General features: G+C 38.1%; 1 protein-coding gene across 5 annotated transcripts in view; it reads right to left on the bottom strand.

Annotated features, from left to right (window-relative positions):
- The window catches only part of MAPK8 (mitogen-activated protein kinase 8), a 49021-nt gene that overhangs the window by 12131 nt on the left and 24499 nt on the right, over positions 1-12391 (bottom strand). For all 5 annotated transcript variants that reach the window (XM_075758350.1, XM_075758346.1, XM_075758349.1 and 2 more), the window contains exons 2-6: positions 11693-11859; positions 8931-9060; positions 7577-7635; positions 7310-7448; positions 2347-2512 (exon numbers count right to left, since the gene is read on the bottom strand). In XM_075758350.1, coding sequence (XP_075614465.1) covers positions 2347-2512; positions 7310-7448; positions 7577-7635; positions 8931-9060; positions 11693-11814 — 616 coding nt within the window. In that variant the 5' untranslated portion in view covers positions 11815-11859. The remainder of the gene's footprint in view (positions 1-2346; positions 2513-7309; positions 7449-7576; positions 7636-8930; positions 9061-11692; positions 11860-12391) is intronic.

A 12391-nucleotide genomic window follows, 5' to 3' on the forward strand; every position in this document is an offset into this window, starting at 1 on the left:
AAACAATAAAGGTTTCATGTGTGTGTAGTATAGTACCAAAAGAATACTACTCTGCAGTATGCATCTCAGTCATCAAAATATATATTGCAATCCTCCCACATCTTGCTTGAAGGGAAGTTCAGCAGGGTACTGAAACGACATAAAGCTGACAGATGATCCTGTTCAATTAAACTAAATGTTAATGTTAACCATTAGTTAGCTGTCAAATTTCAATATTTAAATTAAATAAGTTAACTTTTAATTTAGCTATGGGTTTAAAGTGCTAAAATAGGCATCAATCCCAACAGGTGAGGATCCTGGACAGCCCATGGCTCTTAGTGTAAGTACATCCCTGATATCTGCCTCCCTGTCAGGGGACCGCCACAACGTGGAACTCATCAGGCAAAGACTGAGAAGAGTAACAGTTTATGTAAATAGCCTTTTAATGACAACAGTACATATGGAAATGCAGATTGTCTTCTGACTCAGTTAGCCCACAGATTTACTTTTACATTCTCCAAAAGTGTTATTCTCAACTCAACGACCATGTATTTGGCTTTGGAAAGATGTGATAGGTTTTCATATGAAAGTAAATTTTTATTTATATTCTGCTGCACAACACAGTTCACACTTGCTTAAGTAAAAGGATTGTCACTACCATGACAGGGTGCACTAGAACGCCATCTATTTAACTCCAATAATAACCTAAGCAACGTTTTAGTGGAAAGAACATTTCACACTTTTGCAACTAAAAATTACTTAATATTTAAAAGAAAAATGTAAACTGGGCAAGCTAAGTCAGAAAACTTGTGACTTCCATTGTATCAATCCCTTCTGTAAGGCAGCTGCATGACTCAGACTACATCTTTAGGTTCTTGTACCTACTGGCCAAAGTCAAGTCTTGAAGGGGGAAAAAAAAAGACAAACTTAAATATATGCTTTCTACAAAACTGTAGCAGTTAAAACAGTAACTTTAAGCTTGCTCCCCTCAACTTCTGACTTCTAAATTACAGGAAAAATAGCCAATGGAGGTCATCTGAAGGAATGTACATCCTCTCATGCACACTAACGATCCAAACACAAATAAAACCTGCAGCCTTGCAGAACAGATCTATTTTCATTCCTCTGAGCTGGCTTCTTTCATTGTCAACACCAATAGAAGTCTTTCTTCTTGGCTTTTATAAATGACAACAAAATCAACCCACTATGCACATAGCAGCTATCATTTACACACAACCTGAAGTCACTTGCCGTAATGGCATGCAGTTGCCAGGCAAGTTTGCAGACTACATTAAGAATCCTGAAAAGCAAAGCAAGCCCCAGTTGTGTCAGTACCCTGAGGAGCCATGCCTCGCATCACCAGGAGACAACATCACGACCCCTCATGGGCCTTACTGGAGGACTAGTCAATAGAGGGTTTAAAATACCTTGAGGGACCAGTGAGCTCTGTTCACTGTGCCTGCCTGAGGGGGGAACACCAAGGGAGCTGAACTGACCACAGGGACAGTGGATCAATGAAATGGCAGCAGAATCGGGGCTGCTACAACAGACTTTCAGGAACAACACGTTACTTTGGTTTCGTAAAAGATACTAGCTGTTTCATTCAGAAGATGCCATGTACTTGATTGTGTGTTTCCCTCACATGCTGTATCCTTTCCTTATTTTCTTGTAGAAGATGTTGAGAAAAGGGCCACAGAATGAGTATAAAGAGGAGGGAAATGTATGCAAGCAGAGGGATAAAGTAAACAAATTTCCTTGGAATTCATCATGGACCTCAAAGAATCTATGACAGTACTCTGCATTCTTGTCTCAAGTATATTATTGAAGATTTCTTCAGCAACATTAATTAAGAACTTAGCGTGACAGGTATAGGGTAGGCTGGCTGAAATAAAAAGCAATGCCACAGTAGGTAGTTTTAGCTTGTTTGTTCCTCAGTAGCCTTTAAGTTCCCTACAACCTGAAAGGCTATATTGAATATAGTTATTTAAACATTAAATTTAGGTCATGCATTTACTGATGAATTACAATTTACATCCTCAACAGGAATAAAGTCAGGTGATGGTATACCAAGGTACATACCACGTATTAAGAAAATACATTTCCAGTTCTTCCTGGATGAAACTTAATCTATCAAGTGAGTTATTTAAATTTTTAAACAAACAAGGCCCTCAATTTCTTCTCCTATTAAATGCAAACACTTCTAATGGGTTGAGTTGAACAAACAAATTGGCGTATCCAGAATCTGCATTTTGGTCACAAGGCTAATTTATAAAATTTCTACAGCTTGAAAAAAAACCATTAACATGTAAAATGTGGTGTGCCAAACAAAAAATAAAGCTATGCCAAAGAAAGACTGTATTTTCTGACCGTTTTCTTTGTATCCCATCCCTAGGATGACCTCTGGTGCTCTGTAGTAACGAGTCACTACATAAGGCGTCATCATAAAACTAGTTCCTGCAGTTCTGGCCAGTCCAAAGTCAAGAATCTTCAAAGTGCAGTCTGACTTTACTACTATATTACTGGGCTTTAAATCCTTTAAAAAGAAACATCATATATGACTGCTAAGACAAGCACAAAGTACTCTGTGGTTCACATTTTTAAAAGGTAATACCACCAACACTAAACCCCACATGTACAATTAGGTTATTGCTATAACAGCAGCTTCCCCTTGCATTAATTCATATGCATTCAGCAGACTACAGAACTAATTCCCTTATTGTGCTTGTAGATTTATATAGCAATTAAAGAAGGAAAATACAACCAGTGTTATAAGATATATTAGCAATGTCTGAAATAAACTGAGATTAGTAAGAAATATTAGCTCTGAGGAAAGGTCTAGAAACTGCTTACTGGAAGAACAGTTATTACTACGATGCAGAATACAGGTAACATGACAATTGCCAAAATCATTTGATGCAATAATCATCTTGATACAATAATTATTAAAATTATAACATGCATGTAAAAAGTAAAAGGTTTCTTTGCTAGTTGAGGCTGCATTACCTCATTTGAACCAATGCAGATGTTTCTCTAACTGGAAGGAAATCCCCGTGCTCACACAGATTTAGTTTCCCATTTAGGATTTGGTTTTATACTAATTTTGGTGACCAAACCCAAAAAGGCACCATTGAAAAACTGCCAGAAATTAACACAAACATTAAATTGGAGTAGAAAATTCCCTGATACAGCTTCAGATCATCTTAGTTAGAAACCTGGTAACGGTATTCTCTTCACTTGAACCCTAAAACCACATTGACAGTAGTGGCTTTACAACATCTATTTATACAGACATACTCATTATCTCAGGAGGTTCTTACACACACCTGAATGTCACAGAGCAAATATTACCAACAGAGTAACTTCAGAATAACTTTGCCATCATAAAACCATTCATAGCGCACAGGCTGACACAGATAAGACTCAGATCCTTTCTGCCCACACTCTGCTAAGATTAATGAGAGAAAAACCCGAGATGTGGCAGAGGACTCCAGCGTTTGAGCTGCAGGCATCTGATAAGTAGCCCTATCTTTCACTGTTTCATAAAGACTTAAAAGTGGCTATCTGCAAGATGCATGTAGTTTCCATTTGTACTTGTATGGCTTTCAGCAAACTCCTCAGAAAGCTAAGAAAGCTGCATTAAAGACAGAGAGGAAACCACAAAAAAGAGTTCCAGAACAACAGAATTTTAATGGGTAATTAAAAGTCTTGCATACTTCCATATTCACACATGCACTTCCAAATCACACACACAAAGACTCTGCAGACAACTTTGGCTTAAAAGATTCTCAAACACCACGAATTAATTCAAGTATTATAAGGCACTCCAGATATTTAATATGCATGTTTCAGATCCTGCTACAGTCCTGTTTATTATCAGCTTTATTTTTGCACACTGCTATTATTTGGAGGTTGTTCATTGCAGAATCCCAGGTGCATGCTTAGAGTATTAACCATACTCATTCTCCCCAAAGCTGCAGGATTAACACTGAAAGTGTTAAAAGATCTTCCCATTGCAAGAGAAAAACAAGTACAAGGATAAAAAGCAGAAGCTTACAGAGTACTGTCCATCCTTAATTTCCAAATATCATGTAGCTGTCATGAAGCCTAGGAACATGTTGTAATTTGGAATACAGAACTGTCCTTCAAAATGGAGGCAAGAGTTGACTTACACTGCATCCAAATTCATACAGAACCAATACTTCTTATATTTTAAATAAATAAGGACTCAAAAGCTCATATAAGAGTGATCAAGTTAGTTAGGCTGTATAAATATATCCAGAACCTATAGCAGAAGATATCTTGCCTAACCTTAAAAATGTAAAATGTCAATGCCTAAAAATCAGAGATTATTAACAGCTGTCTCCACACTAACCAGACAGGGAGAGAAGGGCATCTCTGGAGGGTAATTCATGGCTTCTGTGGGCTATTCCCTTTCTGAAGAAAGATTTGCGTGAAGGGCTTCCGTAATTAGGCACCTTTGTTAAGTGCTCAAAATCAGGCAGAATACAATGTTTCAGAGCCTCCATGCAAGACTAATGAGACACTTTGTGTCCTTCAGCAAGTCAGCGAAGCACAACTCTGCAACGCTGATCATTCATCCTCCTCAGATGGTGAAACATAAATGAACGCGTACTTCTACACTTGCTGAAAACTCTGTCTCTGCAAAACATTTTGAACACAGTAATGTTCATTTGCCAACATCTGTTAAAGCCGGTGTAAAGCTATATTCAAATCTTTACCAAGATCAACTCTTTATCCACCGGTATGGCAGCTAAGTATGCCCCCTAAAACCTCTGGATGAAATTGTCTGAAATTCTTTGTGTTTGATCTCTGCCTTGTTCTGTGCCTCTAGTTTGCTATGAAAAAAACACTTATTTCAATGGCAGGCAGTATCCAGTGCTACAGGCACATATACAGATTGTCATAATTTCAGTCATTCAGCAACCTTTGAAAAAGTTACTGAGATGCTGGGATTATTGCAGCTGTATTAGAAGCTGAAGAACCCAGTTAAAAACCGTGTCAAACTACCAACACCAAAAAAAGCTTAATGCTTTAGAGGACACTGAAGAAGTACGCTAGATTCATAGCCAGAATGCTCCACAGGCAGCCACAGCAGTGCAGACTATGTTTAAGGAGTAACTAGTTTCAACAAAGTAATTCACTGTAGTCATGAAGGACAGTGGTGCTGAAAGCCTGGAAGAGGCGTATAAAGAGTTACTACTGCAGCCACACAGTCTACATGAAATACGTCCCTTTTCAAGCATGGCCTCCTTGTTTTCTGAGGTTTTGTTTAACTTGTTCCACGGAGAAAGAGGATTTTGATACTTTACATCTTGAAGTGTAACAGCATAACACACACAGCAGGTAAGTAATACAAACGTTTTGCCTGAACATCCTTACTCTTCTAACAAAGTCTGAGAAGCTGTCAGCAGAAAATCTACCACGAAGACACGCAAGTGAAACATACCTGCCCACGTCCTTCAAAAGCATTCATGCATACATATGTTATTATTTACACAGCATATAGTCTCTTTGGAATAGGTTATTCCTATACTTCATATTACTGCACAATAGGAAGCATTTCAATGACTTCACCCGTATTTACAGAGATGGGAATTCTATCCTCAAAGCTGTCTTTATTCCTGCCCAATAACTACCTGAGAAGTTACTTCTTTTCTATAAACGTACAAATGTTTACATTTATCCATGACTTCTACAGGCTCAACGGTTTGATGTCTGCTTTATAGGAGTACAAACCGCCCTTGAAGCAAGTGAAGTTTTAGAAGCTGCCTCCTGCCTGCGCTAAGATCCACAGAAAGACACACTCTTACATTACCTACTCTAGCACATCCATACAATATGCAGTTTTCCAAAAATAAAAAAGACCGAGGAAAACCCGCAGCATTGAACTTGCATACCTAAGTACTGAAGAGACCAGAAAACGTGAAGCTGCATACAAAAACATTATTTCAATCCCACAGGCACATGCATTAGGACACAGAGGGCTGCATAAAATCAGTCATAAGCAATATAATATCGCAACAGTGGTAAGTGAAGTAACCCAGTTTTGCCTAGCATCCCCAGAATAACACAAGCAGCCTACTGACCTGTCTTAATGCCCACGTGCAGACCAAGAAGCACAGGGTGCAATGCCTGGTTGCAGGCGATGCTTCTGTCTACCCTCCCTCGCTCATCTCTTTCAAGCACAGCAGTTCGGGGCAAATTGCAGGTAAGGAGGAGGCCTTCACCCTCCCTCCCGAGCTCCTCGCTGGAATGATGCAGCTAGAGCTAGCTGAGCAAAAGGAAGCAGTGTTTGGCCATTCAAACCATATTCTCTATTCATACAATTGTCCCAGTTCCCTGTAGGGAAAACCAGCATACTGAATGGGAGTGTCGTGCTGCTCAATCTAGCCTGCAGACCATTCAACACCCTGGTCACTAACATAGCAATTCCTGTGGTAGCACTCAGAGCTGCAATTTGTGGTTTGCTTTGCTGTGTACATCATCCATGAGGAAGACTACGTAACAATGACTGAAAGTATCGCACATGAATAAGTTATAATTATATCTTCTGCATTTTTAAAACTCTAAAAAAAATTACAATGAAAAATGTAGCACTGTAGAAATACAATTTTACAGTTTCCCAAAATAGCAGAGATTACATTTGAAAAGTTGTAACTAGACAATCTCAAGCAATCTTTACACTATATACAAATACATGTGAGATGTTCAACTTGAACAGGCAACTTTGAATTCAGAATTTCTTGACTGGATTGCAACACACGCACCATTTAAAAAGCAGTAGTCAGTTCTGTCTGCAGGGAGTCTGAGTGAATGCTCTGTGACACACAGGCATATGAAAGTTCCACTTACAGGTCTTTATCATCATCTGTTTATCTGAAGACTTCAGAAATTTATTCATTACTCTGCTAGTAAAAGAGCAGAAATAAAATGGGCAGTTCTTCCAAAAGATGGGATTTCAGGTTTGGTTACCAAAACAATAAAGGCAAAGACATTTTCAGATATTTTCTGCCATGACTACTAAGACAGAACATTATATAGAATTAGAGGAGGTAATGTCACTCACTGCAAAAATCTTTATTTGCTCTGTGCAGATTATTATCAAATTATTCCAACATTCAAAAGGTTCATTTCAGAATTACAGTGGAAAAAAGCTAAGTGGGATGATTTCCTTTCAGCTTTCTCTCTCTGCCTATGGGACAGGCTATGGATCACCCTTTGTGCTCCTATTTCTGAATTTTTCCCATCTTTTAAATACTCAAGACAACATCAGGTGCAATGCAAAATATACACAGTTAAGATCACTTACCCTGTGTATAATTCCAGCTGAATGAAGATGTTTGATACCACACAGCATTTGATAAAGAAGATAGGACATTCGTTCATGGTCTAGCTCCATCTGAATCACTTGGCAGAGATTTGCATCCATGAGCTCCATCACTATGTAGCTTACGAAGAAAAAAAAAAGGAATAATAATCAGATAATACTGCCACTTTATTGTATTCTTTCCCTTGCTCATCTTTCTGCATGAATATTTTAGAGTTAATTCTCAGCTTCAGTTCAAATCAGACTTACACATCTTGAAATTCTTCCAGGGATTTTTGTGGTGTGAACACATTCAGTAGGCCGATTATCTGTAGGAAGGGGGAGAAGAAGTATAATTGCACCATAGCAATAGCTAAATCGCAAAGTCAACATTTCAAATCCGATACCCAGTATTCTGATACAAACTTCCTGGTGCAGACTGAAGCTCAGGATGCTGTAGTGGCTCAACCAGGCCTAACATGCTGTAATAAATGCTAACGATTTTAGGAGGAGTATTTTTCCTCCATAAATCACATAATCTAAGGACACTCTGTGTGCGTTAACAAGATGATATTCAAAGCTTAACACCTAATGAAGTTAGTCAGTCTTTCCCTGCCTCCTACTTTCAGTTTGAGGAGAGTGGTAAGATTTTTATTGCATATGAGGAAAAATAAACTTAAAAACTGACAAAGACTACCTAAGAGATACCACTTTGCCATTGACAGAGGTGAAGCAACAAGTCCAGTCAAAGAGAAAAACAGATTCTTGGAGCTGCTTTAGGACATTTCCCAGTTGCTAAGAATGGATGGGATGTGCAGAAACAGGTCAAGCTACTACTCATCAAGGGTCAAGCAGGCTTGCAATAGTTCATTATCAGACAAATTACACTATTAGGTAAAATTTCCTTCAGAGAATCCACATATAAACCATCTTTTTTCGAAAAAAATACAAAATTTTCCCAAGCAACTAAAAGACCAAGTAAGTCTTCTATGACTCTCTCCTTCCCTAGAAGTGAGGGGGAATTTTATCTTGCTGAAGGGGGGATTAAGAAGGAAGGTGAGGAACACTGCACACAGCTGTCTCTGAAGGAAGCAAATGGCCAATATCAGCCTTCTGTAGTTCAACTCTGATAAATTTATCACTTATTCTCTCGCCATTTCTGTGATCTGGTCCAGCCCACAGCTTCTTAAGCATCAGACAGTTCCTGTTGTTACAAGTTTCCTAACTCATTCAGGCATCAGGAAAAAAAACCACAAAACAAACCAGCCCTTTTTCTCCTATTTGTCTAGCAGTAGCACACAGAAACAAGGATGCACTTACCACTCATGGTATTCTTATTGGCCAGCTGCCTGTATAATGTAGCAGTGTAACACTAACTCCCTTCCTGAGTTTGAAAAGGTATTTAAAGATTGGGCATGTATTAAAATTAGTCAATAATAGCTCTTCTGAAAAATCCTTCTGTACTTATCATGGAGATACCATCAAGCAATGAAGATCTCTATAATCTACCATTATAATCTCTATAATCTACCTAATGCCATCCTCTGAAGTAATTTTTAAGACTTTTACAAAGAATAACCTTCTAGTTAATTCTTTAACATTTAAAGCAGGATATCGCACTCACATTTTTGTGATTAACACACTTCATAAGAACAAGCTCTCTGTAGGCTCTTTTAGCGTGGGTTTGGTTCTGAAACGGTCGGCTTAACTTCTTGATTGCAACATTTCGTTCAAGGATGGCATCATAAGCTGCACTGTAATTAAAAATAACATTATTACATCTCAGTGTCAAGGTCCTTTAAGCTGTGGGAGTTGCCACCTTCTTCAGATACCTTGTATCATGTCTGCAGATAAATCAAATTTCCAGTATTATTCAGCTTTAGAGAGTGCAATAGCAAAGTGCTCTTGTATGCTGAGCAATTCAAAATTTAGAAATGTTTCCCAGCTTCATAGTATTAACACATGACAATCTCCACAAAATAACAAAGGATCTCTGCTTCCTAAAATATCTTACTAAAGATATTGAGTTCTCACCGCTCATTGGCACTCAAGAACAGACCGCCTAAAAAAGATCCAAAACACTGCAAACATAAAAAGCACATCAATTTTATGTAAAATCTTCACACTGAAAGGAAGGGAGGAGAGAGGAAAAATAGGTTATATAAAGTTCCCATGTTTTCACTTACGCAGTTGCTTAATATCCTCATGACAATGAGAGCATCAATGTCAAGATAAAACAAAAAATTGTTAGGAAAGCTTTCATGTCTTGATGTCACTGGCTTTTTACTTGGTAAAAAGAAATAATAACTTTTTGTTTGCAGACTAATGCCAGCATTGTCATATGATTCAGTGACATAGCATGTTTAACTGATGAAGACTGTTACTGGGGACAACTCCCATACATATCACATTTCCATGACAGGAAGTTTTTGTTTCCTGTAAGAAGTAATATGACAGCTGACTGCCATGCAGACTCAGGAAATATTTATCAGTTACTAAAAAGGCCTCAGGAGGGAAAATACTGTTTTCTTGTCTCTTATCAAGAATGGTACTCAAACCTAATGAAGAATATCTGCCAGTAAATGGTCAGCATCTACTAAATCTAACCAGCTACTATGTTGTCTATACAGTATGTAGGCTTAAATGATTATTTTTTTTTTATTTTTTTTTACTTCTTCAAAACCTCTAGTCACTATTGAAGAAAGGAAAAATGGGAACAACATATATTTGTAACTTTCTTTGGTTTACACTATCCGGAATTTGCCCCACAATACCCCAGGATAAGGAATATCTTATGTATGAAGAGCAAAGAGGTGGCCAGGAAAGATGCCAACATGGGACTCCAGTACCAGTATTTAAACTTCTGCATCCCAAGTGCACAATGATAGCCTTACAGTCTGTTTCAGCATCAGATATGGTTGAGCCTTTAGGCCATCTACTTAATATTCCTCCAAATCAAGTTGGATCAGGTTTTAAAAAACCAAACGAAACAACCAAAATACTCCAACCCAAATCACAAGAATTACACCCTATCTCCTCCAGACACAGGCAAGACTTAACCACACGAGCACTCCAATACTCGGGGTAATCAGAGCGGTTTAACTAAAAAGGTTTCAAGTACCACTAGCCGCAATTACAGAATGACACTAGAGTAATTACGTGATCAGTTTTTGGATCTCAGCTCTAGGAGGGGCAGTAAATTTGGAAAACATGCAGTAACACATGACCAGGAATCAGAAGGACAGAAAGCTTCTGCAGACATTTCTGTAGCAACTAAACAAACTCCAATCAAACAACTCTCTATGTCCTCATAATATTAACATACATGTAAACAAAATTCAGATCAGTTTTTCTGCTGCTGCTACTTACAGACCAAATAATCTTAATGCCAGAAGTTATCATTTCAAAAACAGCTCTTTCTAAAGTACTGGCCTTCAAGTTTTCATTTGCACTAAGCACACCATTTTATTATTAACCCAGCTAAAACACAAATACAAATGAAAAACCCATCCATACCACATAGTCTCTAAATTCTAATCAAGACACGATCAAGGCAGTAAAGAGGTTACAGGAAAAAGTGTTTGACAAGATTATGCTTTTCCCTACCTTTCTCTTCCTCAATGTTTCTGGTTTATTTTTACGTCCCTGGTTAGCATCTTAAGAGTTACAATAAATTGGAAAATCTGCAAGTTCCTGTGCTATCTACATCCTTCTCTTGAACATTCAAAAAATTCGCAGGTCATTTAAACCAACACTTATCTTTGGGGCAATGTCACTGCACAGGAAGCAGTGCCTACAAGCAGCTAGTTATCACCAATCTTAAATCAAGTGGACACTCTTCAGTCCACACAACAGAGTTCTTATTCAAAGAATTATACTGTCAAGTCATATTTTCCTAAACTGCATCAGGTATTTACATATTACAATGACAGCCGGCATCACGAATGCTCACTAACTGGTATCAGCGACTACTTAGATTATGAAACTAAGCAAAACAGGCCCCTTACAAACCATTTTGAGAAGTAAACGCATTTACAAGCAGCAAATATTATACAGAGTATTTCTGGCTTTTGTTTCACTGTAAGCAGTGTGGCTTAGGATTAGTTTCTTTATCCAGGTTTTTTTTCCCTCATTAATTTATGTGACTCAGCACAGCTGGCTGAATTTGCACAGAAGGGCATCAGTTCAGAAGCAGGAAAGGACATAGGTCAAAACCCAACAGCAACAGCCCTTGCCGAGGAAAACCAGCCAACAATTACTATTGCTGTTTTGCACATAAAAAGGTAGTTCTCCACACTCCCATTCAGTAACGAACAACAGTTAAATGACTCAGAAAATTCTATTAAGGGAACCTAAAAGTACATTTAAATGTTAACGAAACCTTACCATACTATCCCTTGTGCTCCTGATCCTATTGGCTTTAGGTTTTGATACCGTTTCAATACAGTGAAAGTAGAGTCTCCAATTTCAACGCTGTAGAAATTGTTGTCACGCTTGCTTCTGCTCATGACGGCAACTTAGTTAGATCGCTTCATCCAAATTTTGCTTCTGGTCTGTAAAGAAATAACATTTGAAAAGCTAAGATTTTATAACTGTATGTAATCTGACAAAAGGCAAAATTCTTTATAATATGCAGAAGACAACTCCCATACACAAATGTATGTTATTTTTCACGTCTGCAGGAATGAGATAGCACGTGTCTGAAATGTTTCATTTTTAGGAATGTTTCTAAGATAAGATTCTAGAAGGGCAAAAGTAATAGAAAAACAAAAGTGAACGGATGGTAGCAAAAATCTTAGACAGCAACAAAGGAAGATCAAAAGGCAGAAAAGTAGATGTTATCCAGAGAGCTCAGAGAGTGCTGCCATCCCTTCACACACACGCATGCAGCAGGGCAGCAGGGCTTGGACCACTCTCCAGAGGTCCTTTCCAATCTAAGCTGTTGCATGACTCTGTAAACAGAAGAGTAACAAAATACCAACAAGTGTTCCAGACATTGCAATCATCAAAATACTCTTGGTCACAACTGCCAGGGATACCTGTCACTGATGTGGAAATGCATACAGTCAATATAGAGCAGAAAAA

The sequence above is a fragment of the Balearica regulorum genome, chromosome 7 (genome assembly GCF_011004875.1).
Source record: "Balearica regulorum gibbericeps isolate bBalReg1 chromosome 7, bBalReg1.pri, whole genome shotgun sequence".
Taxonomy (NCBI): Eukaryota; Metazoa; Chordata; class Aves; order Gruiformes; family Gruidae; genus Balearica; species Balearica regulorum.